Source organism: Belonocnema kinseyi, chromosome 10, assembly GCF_010883055.1.
Source record: "Belonocnema kinseyi isolate 2016_QV_RU_SX_M_011 chromosome 10, B_treatae_v1, whole genome shotgun sequence".
Taxonomy (NCBI): domain Eukaryota; kingdom Metazoa; phylum Arthropoda; class Insecta; order Hymenoptera; family Cynipidae; genus Belonocnema; species Belonocnema kinseyi.
This window is the reverse complement of record NC_046666.1, coordinates 115875749-115888273: the sequence shown is the minus strand read 5'-3', so window position 1 is coordinate 115888273 and position 12525 is coordinate 115875749. Positions and strand designations below refer to the sequence as shown.

The window sequence follows — 12525 nt, the reverse complement described above, 5'->3', positions numbered from 1 at the left end:
ACACAATGAGACAATCATATTAGGCGAGGCAAAAGAACTTTATTACCACTTACAGTCGAACGATAGTCGGCAATCCGCGATCAGTCATTTCCGGTATATTAAAGTGGATATCCCGCAATGGAGAAGTTGACCCTGGTCGGAGAGATGGTTCTGCTGGTACAGGTTTTTTCTAGGAGGCGTGGTGGCAACTGGGTCTAGAGAAAGACGAGGAATTCAAAGGATGAGAGGATCCTGTAGGCACTCGCAAGAGAGAAAAGGCGGACCAAGAACAGGGTTCAAATCTGAGCCCGAAACACGACAGACTCTGTCTGCCAATAAGCTTTACTTTCTTTAGATGAATTTTGTCACATTCGTCCAATCCAAAGTTGATACCAATCTCTCCTTTTTACTTCTTGATGATATTTAAAGCACTCTGAACTTGCCTTGTGCTAGAAGCACAGATCTGATGATCGTCCATGCAAATTACGTGAGATACCTTATCCAGAAGAATTTCTTAGTGCGAGTGATAGACGCAGAAGTGTTATGCAAAAAAGCAAAGGGCTCGTGGTGTCCCAAAGACACCCCCCTGAAAGATGATGTTTTCCGTTGTCACACGATATTTTCCGGACGAGATAGTAAATCTAGTTTTGCAAAAGGACATCAATCTCTTTATGCATCTTACTATGTGTGGATGAACCGTCAAGCTTTCTGACAGATGATAAGTTCATGAGAGGTTGAATCGAAAGCTTTCTGGTGATCAATTTAGGCCATTGACAGGACGCGCTGATGGGCTACTACGGCTCTGCAGACGTATCTGTCAATTAGCAGGTTTTCCCGGTAGCCTACTACATATTTGTGAGCCACTTTGTTCGTATATTTCTCTCCACTCAGGCTTAATTCGTCGAACAATTCAGTTGTTTAGGACGGCTGTGAAGATCGTATACAGTGTGTTCAAACTCCTTACACCAGCCACTGCGGAACGGTCGTTTCTGTCTTTAAATATGAGATCTCATATACCTCATCTCATATAATTGGGCGAACTTTAGAACTTTTCCCGTAAATGGTCTACTAGATTTTATGTAGTCCATCACTCATTGAACATGACAGGCATTCTGGCTTGCCAATCCAATCTTCTTGTTCAGTTGATGCAAGCGTCTTTTGGTCTTTTGATACATCGTCGGGTTCAGCCTTCGATTTGAATCAGCCAAAGCTCTCACAGCACCATAAACTGAACAATTGATATATCAGAGGTATCGAGAGATCATCATGAAGGGAGGCCTATCCATTTCAGACAAATCTTAGGGCTTTGGTGAACCTGCATGTTAGTGTTCCTCCATATCCTGAAATCACTATCATCTCTCAGAAGGTGCCTGCTTTTTTTCGTCTGTAGCTTGTTTAAGTAGCGATTGAGGAAGCGTTCCGCGTACATATTTAGTTTTCAAGAGGTATGCACATTGATTTCGCAATGACTGATGCGAAACTTGCTAAATTATTTTCTAAATTATTTTCAGCACCCCGAACTCTAGGGTGATCGACACTGTTTGCCGCCCCAATGTCGGGTGCTCTGCGCCATCGATTGTTTTGAACTATCGGTTTGAATTCATTATGCATTTTTACAACTAATCCGGTTCAGAAATAATCATTTTTTAAGCTTTTTATAGTTACAAGTATCTAATATTATATGAATTTTATGATTAATTGTCACTTTAACTGGAACGCGCGAACATCGGACATTTTTCCATTGGGTCTGTACTAAGCAAGTATATAAGTGGATACAATATGTATTTTTACTGCTTGTATGGACACGTATCAGGAAGTTTTAAGCGCAAACCAAAAAAAAAAGCAAAATATTTAATTCGATACGCCCTAATGTGAATATTCATTATCGCTTTATGTTGAAATGTACTGCGCGTGTTATTTATTATAAATCAGATCTAGCTTTGAACGAAGATATAATCGCAAAAATAATATTCAAGTACAAAGTCTTCAATAAACAAAAAAATTATTTTAAAATGAAATAGAACCTTTGAAAATATTGAACAATTTTACATGTTTTCATAGATTAAAGTATATTTCAGTTAAACAATTATTTACGCTAATATTAAATTACCTTTGAAAATTATTTACCCAGAACCAACTAAAAATGTTTAAGATATTAAACTAATAATGTCTTCGCTTTAAGGCAGTTGTTAATACGTCATTTATTCTACCTACAGAAGACGAAGTTGAGACTTGTGAGTTTCCTTCGACTGAATGCCCAAACTGCCGTTAATTAGTATTTTTCTGTACTGTATTTATTGTTAGGATTAAAGTGGTTATCTACTGGATCGTTAATTGCCGAGGTGAATAAATTATTGAAAGCTCAACTAAATAACTAAATAATATCATTTTCAATTTTGATTTTACAGTTAATATCGTTAGAAAGTGTAATGGAATTAGGCCGAGCTCGTGAAAAGCGAAAAATTCAAGATGAAATGAGAGCATTAGCTCTAACTGTCTTCCTGCAAGGTCGACGTCTTCTTAACCATAACTCCACTGTTAAAAGTCTCACCGGATTTGGCACTGCTGCGGCTGCGGATCTTTTTCTCAAAAATAAAGATGTGAGTATTTCCTTCTTTTGAAAGTTTTTTTTAAGGAGGATCAGGTGCCGTACCATTTAGCCATTAGTAATTTGATCACTTTTCTTCAGCAAATGATTATTGAAACGGATCCTATCTCTACGTTTTTTGGTAATAGGAGTATATAAAAATAAATATCTGTGAACGAACGATGTGAAAACTGATTTCACAAGTTTTTTATTTTTATTGAGTACAGTGGCAAAAAATTATTTTGTTCACTAAACGCTTCTTATTTTCAAGACACGGCATATCCTATTGTAAATTATATTTGTATACGAATCGTTGCTAAAAATTAAAAATATTTTAGTCCTCAGTGGGCTTCAAAATTTCTGTTTAATACGATGTATGTTTGAAAAATACTTTAATAATTGAATAAAGTCACTATCAGCGGAATATCTTGAGACCGCCTGCTTTTTCTAGTAGTATAAATTCTCATAATTTTGATAATACTGACAAGAATGGTAAACGAAAATTTCCTAAAATACCATAATATTGGTTTTTATGCATACAATACTGACAAATTCTTACCTTTTAAAAAAAAATTTAAAAACATTACAAAATTTTGCACTGGAAAAAAATCTTTGAAAACATTGCGAAAGTGATAGTAGGCCATGTTAAATCATTCAATATTCTTAGTGTGCATCATTATTATTCTAATATTGCTTTCGTAAATTATTCATCAATGTTTATTTTTACTACCTTTTTTCTCCATATTAATATTCCAGCAGCATTTACTGAAAAATTGTCACCCTTTTTAAATACATTACTTATATTCTACGTAAAAATCTAATATTTCGGAAGTTGTTTATAATTTAGGAAAACTTTGAAATTTTCACTGTTTTTGCAATATCTCAACGAATTGACAAAAGTACATAATTCTTCTGTCATTAGATGCGACGTTAGGAGATGCTGTGAAGCTAACAAGGAGTAGTAGGTCTCATATATTTCAATGGTAGTGTTCTTGTAGAGTTGAAAGTATCCTAGTGACTATTTAAAAGGCAAACTAAGGTGAACGAATCAAATTACATATCATTCAATCTTATAATTGTTATTGTTATTTACATTGACGGTCGAAGAAAGGATTGATTTGATTCTTAACAAATCTACTTATTAATCATATAATTCGTTAACTTTTGCAGAATGGTGTAATTAATAATGGTGTATTGTCTAATTTCAATTTTATTTATTGATGTTGGCTAAAAAAAGTCACATAGAAATATTAAAAAATCTTTCTAGTAAAAGGCTTTACGTTTTTTCTATTTGTGGAAGACTTGATATGATGATAAAACTTGCTACACTGTTAAAAATGTGAGCAACTTTGTTGCATAGGGAGCGGCGCCTCATGTGACGCAGCTAAATGATCTAATTAAAAGCATGATATGAGATTTTTTGCAGCAAAATTTTGAGCATATGGTTCAATATTTTACCTTTACTTTATAGACATGACCTAAATTACATTGAGATTAATTAAAAAAGTTGATTTTAGTTTTTCTTCCTTTTTACGGCCGAGCGAGAGTTTGCAGAAGAACGAGTCGAAACCAAGGCGTAGGCGAGTTTTTGTAAACACGCGAGACTGTAAAAAGGCTTCGCTATCTTGGTACCATCGACATATATAAATGGACGAATAACGCTGTGGGCAGAACAGAAATGATCTCTAGATAGAGAAAAAACAAGTAAGATGTAGACCTGCCTTTATCTATTCCAGGACTTGTAAAGTGAATTGGGAGCCCCGGGCATTTCCTAAATATTCCGTGCAGTTAATTTTTAAAAAAAATTATAAACAGTACATTATAAATTTCTATTAAGAAATCGAATTTTTAAAAAGATTTATGCAAAATATCCTGTTTTTGTTAGCTTATAAAAAGAACTTGCTAACCCTAAAGTCTTCTTGAAATTGGATTGAAAATGCTACAATAATAATCCTTTTGTAAAATCAAAAATAGTGTAAAAAGTTTCAGAAATGTGAAAAACAGTGTTATACAATTGTATTACATAGGTACAATACTTCATATTTTGAGGTAATGTTTTTGTTGTTACATTTCTTCTTTTAATATTCAATAAATTTACTTACGTATGAAAACATCCCCATATAAACGTCTTTACAATGCCCGCAAATTACATAGTCTATCTATTGCATTTTTAATATTTATTTACACTAAATTATAATTAAATAAATTCTGAAGTGTACAATAAACGTCACATTATTGGGGCATTCACGATACAAAGCACGGTCCTGAGCTTCATCAAACTTCACCTAACGAAAATGCTCTCGATCAATCAGCTTTATCTAGAAAGAAACAGGTCTATATCTCACATGTTTTTTCTCTCTCTAGAGCCCATTTCCGTTCTCCCCACAGCGTTATCGATCCATTTCTGTATGTCGATGCTCAGTAGACATTATATTTTATGTAATAAGAGTATAGTTTTTGATTTTTCTAATGGTTTTACATCTCAGGTTTGAGGTTTGTTTAAAGAACAAGTACCTCGCAAAGAGTGCCTGTGGGGCGAAGTAACGAACGCTTATTTCCAGCGGACGGTAAAGTACTCCACCACCAACAATGACCTACTTTACTGCTTCAAACCACGCCCAGAAAGCGAGTAAACCATACTCGTGTTACATATAGTACTAGGGTGGATCGAAAATAACCTGTTTCAGAAATCGCAAACATGCCTAAAAGTAGTGCATTGGGGGGACCCCCATGAAGTGTACTGAATGTGGTATCGATCGATTTAAATCTAGATCACACGTGCAAGCAAAATAGGTTTAAAAAATTATTTTATGCAGATTTCAAAATTTTTGTCAAATTTAAATTTTTCTTTATAATTTTAGGGTTTCCTAGAGTGTTCTCAATTTTTGCCAGATTTTAAGATACTATTCCGGAAGACATCTCGTTTGAATATACTCTTATTTGTAACTTTTATTTTTCGCGCAAACATGCAAAAAAAAATTGGGGCATTCGATGACTTTCTTGGGATCAAAATGAACCCATCGAATTTCCCTTTCTGAGCCTTATTAGGAGTGAAAACAGTGTAAAACAAATGCTACTTAACTATAGGCAATGTTTCCAGTTTGATAAATTAAATGTCAAGTAATGTAAATGTCAATTAAATGTCAAGTAATTGAATGTCCTAAATGTCAAGATGAGTAAAAAGATAAATATAACCAATAGAACGAGGGGAAGTTGTAAGTGCTCCATATATTTATTTTCCAATTAAATAACCACGGATTCTCTTTCCACATATAAAGATGTTATCAAGCATTTATTTCTGGTGCAATTTTATCTATGAGAAAAGAAAAATAAGAAAAATGTCGAATTAAAAAAGATTATAGATTATATCAAAACAAAGATTGTTATTTGTTCTTTCAATCCCAGTTCGATTTTTTTAAATTCAAAATGGCGGCTCCAATATGGGGTCTGGTAGTTTCAAAAAAGGTCAAAAACATACATAGAAAACTCTTTATACAATTTTTTATAAATTTTGCAGTTAACAAAATTCAAAGTTTACTCTCTGCGTTTAAGAGGGTTGAGACTTTCTCAATGAGAGCCCGCAATACTTGTTTCTTATTTTCGATTAAAAATTTTTTTTATGCTTAGTTAAGTTTGTAGTTTATTATGTTTAAAGCTTTCTATGTGTCAGAATAAAATATTTTAATTACCAGCTCGCTTGAATTAACAAAAAACCCATGGGCATCATGAATTCCAGTGACTGAAGGTGGATTAGTAAATCTTTTACTTAAAAATCTTCTAGCCTTATCATACATTTTTTTATCATAACAAAAGAATTGTATATTTTTAAAGTGATTTTTTGCCCATGTATACAGAGATTCACTTGTTAAAATTGATTCAGCTGTTTTAGCTTGCCAGTTGCACGGTATGCCATTCAGCATTAACACCGATGTCACTTTTATGATGCATCAAGTTTACCATTTGATATTTATTTTTATAATGCTGTCTTGCATTAACTGACACGTACATAATCTTTTGAACTTTAGGACGTAATTTTGTACTTCAGGTGTAATAATTTTCTGCATGACATAAACTGCAGTTGTATCATGAGTTCTACAGTCAGATAATAATATAAAACTTTGATGTTTTATTTCATTTTCTTTTTTATAGTTTTAAGCACAGAATGAATACTGAATTCGTTGTTATTGAAGTGAAATCCTGGTGCGGCATTCTGTGCAACGTAAGTATAATTTTTTGAAAAATCACAATGCAGTATTACTTCTTGCTCTGTAAGAATTTCCCTAAAATTCATCATGTACTCAGATTGTTTATTGACGATAAAATGATGTTAAATAAGCTTATCTAAATGAGATCTAAATTGACTTATAAATTGTTCTACAGGAAGACAATAATTTTGTAGTGTACATCTATCAGTATATTGACATAAGCTTAAAATAATATCATTAATATTTCGTTGTTGAAACATTTTTAGTAAATGATTCTCTAATTTTTCGTAATTAGGGCACGTCGAGCATTCTTTTAAATAGCAATCTCTTTGGCATTCCGCACAATACTACTTTTATACAATCGTTGTAATTTTTTATTGCAAATTTAGAGCCGTTATTAATTCTTTTTAAATTGGCACAATCAATTAAGTTATTTACATTTTCTTGTATAACACGCACGTACACGCTGTGTGTATCTTTTTCTCCAGCTAGTAAACACCATTTGGGTCGTTACTCTGTAAATTTAGTCAATCCTATTGAAAATTCGGGATACTTTTTGATAAAATCCATATGCAGATTTTTAATATCAGGATGCAAATAACGTTTTTGAATTTTCTCTGACCTACGATTATCTCTTATTGTAACTATTTTTACCGCCCATAATTACATGACTATTGCTGTTATCTTGATAAAATTAAATTACCTTATCAATTTTTGTTTGTGGTAAGGTTTTTCCTTGTTTCAAGATTGGCATTCCTAGAATACCTTCATATTTTTTCTAATTTATACGATTTCTTGCATTTGTATGATTTACATAATTTTCGAGGTCAGAATTATTTGAACTGTGTAAACTATTGTCTTTTGTTTCTTCATAATACTCATCTCGACATTTTCTGCAAATCCGAGATTTAGATGATAAATTTGAAAGTACGTGTGAACTTTCATAATTATTTTCGGAAAGAGAAAATAATATTGCGAAGCTAATTTAATCTTGTCTGGGTTTCCTGAAGTTTGAGTCGCTCAGTTCTCTCAACTTATACGTGGACAGATTATTAGGTAATAATACATTTTTTTAAACTCAAATTGTCATATTACTGGGACTATAAACGCAAACTCAACCTATTCATCTGTAAATAATTATAAGAAAGCCACTTAATAACTAGAGTGGATGATTTTCTAATGTAGGCCTTCGGAGATACGATAATGAAGTTCAGTATGGATCCTCTTAGTTTATTTTATGTGGTAGAATAGGGAAAATATTTTTGATTCTCTGGCAAATCTCAGTCTTACAATCATTGATTATAAGCCAGAGAATCAGTGCTACGAACCATGACTCTAGTTTTTAAATTTAACTAGAAGCTCTTACGCACGCTAGGCGCGCGACCCACTACTTTCATTGTAATTATTCTATTTGGAAATTAAGTTCAAGAAAATACCAGGATAATCATTTTTACTTTAATAACTTCTATTTGTACATGACTTCGCATGGGTACCATATACGACGAAAGACCGAGTTGTGTACTCGAATTTTGAAAACACGGCTAAACTCGGGAGGTGGCTTTCTGCAGTTTTCCTCTCATCTGACCAAATGTTTAGGCGAATGCGAGTACTTCGTGCAAACTCGTATGTAGCTGCATTGTAATTAAACCTTAATAAAAAAAACTGACCCTATTCATTAGAAAATAGCCAAATTCTAAAAATTTTATGAAACTTCTTTCAATAATTAATAATTCTGGTAAATTTAACAAATAACCTAGAACAGAGGCATCACAAAGACAATCTTAGTTATTTCGTAAACAAATTTGAATAATACCTAACTCTCAATATATTTATGAAAATTGTTTGAATGATTAATAATTATTATAAATTTACAAAGTAACGTGGAAAATGATCATCGAAAGACATTCTTCGTTCATTCCGTAAACAAATTATGCCTCTTCCTTGAAAAATAGCCAAGCTATAAATATGTTTATAAACATTTTTCTAATAATTAATAGTTGTAGATTTTCAAAGCATCAGAGAAAAAAAAGCATCGAAAAGATATTTTTAGTTAATTATGGTAAAAAGTGAAGCCTACTCGTAAAAAGAAAAGCAAAGTCTTAATTTTTCAATTGAAATTCTTTCAATAATTAATAGTTCTTGTAAATTTATAAAGCAACATAGAAAAGAGTCATCGAGTGGACATTCCTAGTTGATTTCGAAAACAAACTAACTCGCAGGATAAAGGCCAAACTTTTAATTTTGGAATTAAAATTGTTTATATAATTAATAGTCCTTATAAATTTGCAAAGCAATATAGAAAAGAGTCATCGGATAGACATTCTTAGTTGACTCCGTAAACAAATTGACTTGTAGAAAAAAGGGCAAACTCTTAATTTTTAAATTAAAATTGTGTAAATAATTAATAGTTCTTGTGAATTTACAAAGTAACATAGAAAAAAGTCATCGTATAGAAATTATTAGTTTAGCTCGAAAACAAATGAAAAATAGACATGCTTAGTTAACACCGTAAACAAATTGAGTTGTAGAAAAAAGGGCAAACTCTTAATTTTATAATTAAAATGGATCAAATAATTAATAGTTCTTGTAAATTTACAAAGCAGTCTAAAAAAGAGCCATCGGATAGACATTCTTAGTTCACTTCGAAAACAAACTGATTCGTAGGATAAAGGCCAAACTTTTAATTTTTAAATTAAAATTGTATAAATAATTAAAAGTTCTCGTAAATTTACAAAGCAATATAGAAAAGTCACCGGATAGGCATTCTTGCTTGACTCCGTAAACAAATTGACTTGTAGAAAAAAGGGCAAACTCTTAATTTTTAAATTAAAATTGTGTAAATAGATATCAGTTCTTTTTTAAAGCAACATAGAAAAGGGTGAGTTGACTCTGTGAACAAATTCTCCCGTAGAAAAAAGTGAAACTCTTAATTTTTAATTAAAAATGGTTTAAATGATTAATAGTTTTTGTAAATTTACAACGCAACATAATGAATTAAACTTATTCTTTAAAGAAGAGCGATTTATGAAAATTGTTATAATAATTACACTGTTTGAAGATAAAATAAATGCTAAGCCATAAATGAGCTCCACTCGAATTCGGCACGACCGCTGCAATTTAATCGCTAGGAATGTTTACATCCAATAATGTAAGCAGATACCTCGAATGCGAGCTCGAACGTGCTTGTTTCACTTTTCTATCACTCTATGGGAAGCTACGACCTGCTTTCAATTGTAGGATAACTTTACTTAATGCTTCATAATTGAAATGAAAATTAACTTACGAAGCCAGGGAGTGATCGCAGGCACTCCCCAGAAACATAAGTGTAGCGCGTTATTTATTTTTAGGAGTTAATCTCTTTCTTAAGACTCATTTAAATCCACTTTGAAAGCCCTAGGAGAAACGCGTTTCTTCAGAGGAACGAAAAGTTGAATAAAAATTAGGTCGCTTCACCATTTAAAAAGGAACACTAGCAGGCCGAGGAATAGTCGCAGCTATCCCTTAAAAAACTAGAGGATTCCTTTATGAATGGCGTCTGTGAAGTTAACCATAAAAAAAGGAAAAATTCTGGTAATTATTAAAAATTGATTATAAAGTTTAATAAATTGCCTCAAGCGTAGTACGCTACGATTGTGCTAGGGCCTTCAAGGGAAACCACACTTTACTTACTTGAAATCCTGCCTCACATATTGAAAGAAAACGGGCGTAAAAATAACCTAACGATGATCTAGCCAGACTGCTCTCCTCTGGAGCAGAAACCCAAGTGCTGGTATTCCCTATGAGTCTCGGGACTCGAGTGAAGGGACGCTTGTACGCGAGCTGGTCTCTCGTTCCATTGTCTAGCCATGCCTGCGGAGTGTTCTCTGCAGTGATTGGCAGGCGGTCCCCACTCTATACTGATCGAACGGGTCTTTGCTATCTCCGTTTTGTGCGGATGTTCGCCGCGCATGAAGCCGCGTTAGAGACTTTGAAACGCCATACTTGGGCCGCCATTTTGAATTTGAAAAAAAAAACTTAAAAAGGCTGAAATTTTACCGCGATTTCGCTTGGAGCGGGTGCAATTTTTCGGATTAGCATCCGCTAATCTGGAAAGTTGCACCCTCGGTAAAATGTCAGCCACAACTACGTCTCACGACCATGAGATAGGTGGTTACAGTCTGTAACGGAATCAATACGACGACCCGGCAAAAGTTTTGTGCACCCTAAGAACACGGAGCGATCCAAGAACTACCGCCTTCTGCATTTTTCCCGCAAGTGTGTTATCATATTGTTGACACGCAGGGATGCTTTTCAGGATATTAACGAGTGACAGCTTGGCACCTCTGGAGAGCGCCGATGATAAGGGCGATTAGTTTAACAGAATATTCCGGGTACAATCGTTGCAACTCTCTTTTTTCCATTCTCCTTGACTATGGTGTTTTTGTCACCTGGTGCCGAAAATTCGATAACGAACATGGTTCGCTTCTCGAAGTCAAGAAGAACCATGTCAGGCGTCGAGTGTGCAACAGAAACAATTGTCGAGAATTTAAAGTTCCAGTATATGCGGCACTTTCCATTTTCGACAATTGACTTGATTTCCCTAGAAGCGTTTCGAGGAGTGATATTAAGGTTAATGCCGTAAAACTAACGAGAGATGGCAATAAGCACTCTTAGTGCCGCATTGTACCTTTGGATGTAGGTCGTTCCGGCATGAGTTGGACAACTAGATAGTATGTGAGCTAGATGCTCGGGGTGTGCATGGCACGCCCTGCAGCTATCATCGGGAATGTCTTGGCTCAAAATGTGGCGACGGTATGTTAAGGTGGAAATGACACCGTCTTGGCATGCCAAAATGAAACCGTCCGTACCAGACTTCAATCCGGGCGATTTAAGGAAAGCAAACGTTAGCTCACACGCCATTGACTGATCCTCCACATTTCTGTGGAAGATACCGTGCATCCTCCTATCGAGGAGCTGTTCACGAAAGTTTTTCTCTTGTGCTTTCTTAATCCGGGCTTTCAGGAGTGATTACTCGAAATAGATAAGATTTGATGCATTTTGCTCACCCCTAATACTGAAGTCAAGTCCGAGTATTTTAGCAGTCTCCTCCGCTGCTTTGTTTAGAAAATCTCCTTTGCCCACTTCTTCCATTTGCGACTCTATGTGCTGTACCCAGAATAATCCTGTTGTGAAGATATTTAAGACTCAATATTCAGCGACCACCTTGATGGCGTGAGATTTACAGTCGCGGAACGGAAAACTTAAGATGCATGCTTATATTCATGTGCATAACCTTTCTTGTCCCGATATCAAGAGATCTGAGCTCGTTCTTCGTCCATGGGACTACTCCAAATGAATAGAGTACTACCGGGACGGCAAGCATGTTCGTTGCAGATACTTCGTTCCTCGCGGACAGTTCGGAAGATCAAATCTGCCGGATGAGACGTTTGTATCTGCGTCGGAGAGTATCCTTTATAGATATAACATCCTGAATGCGGCTCTGTGGCACGCCCAGGTATGTATAAGTCTCTCCAGCGCAAAGGTGTCGTATAGCGCTTTTATCAACGAGCTCAGGATCTTCAGGGATGCCATTAAGTTTTCCTCGCTTCAAATAAACCTTGGCGCATTTTTCTAACCCAAATTCCATTCCAATTTCCTTAGCATATCTTTCGTCAATCCCTAGAGCTAGATGTAGTAGCTCTTTGTTTTTAGCATAGATCTTAAGATCGTCCATGTAAAATACATGAGTGACCTTGTACTTTCGATCTGCAGGTT

General features: G+C 34.5%; 1 protein-coding gene across 1 annotated transcript in view; it reads left to right on the top strand.

The window, feature by feature from the left end:
• The window catches only part of LOC117181326 (mediator of RNA polymerase II transcription subunit 13), a 173597-nt gene that overhangs the window by 133416 nt on the left and 27656 nt on the right, over positions 1 to 12525 (top strand). The window contains exon 12 of the mRNA XM_033373886.1: positions 2388 to 2579. Within this exon, the coding sequence (XP_033229777.1) occupies positions 2388 to 2579 (192 nt within the window). The remainder of the gene's footprint in view (positions 1 to 2387; positions 2580 to 12525) is intronic.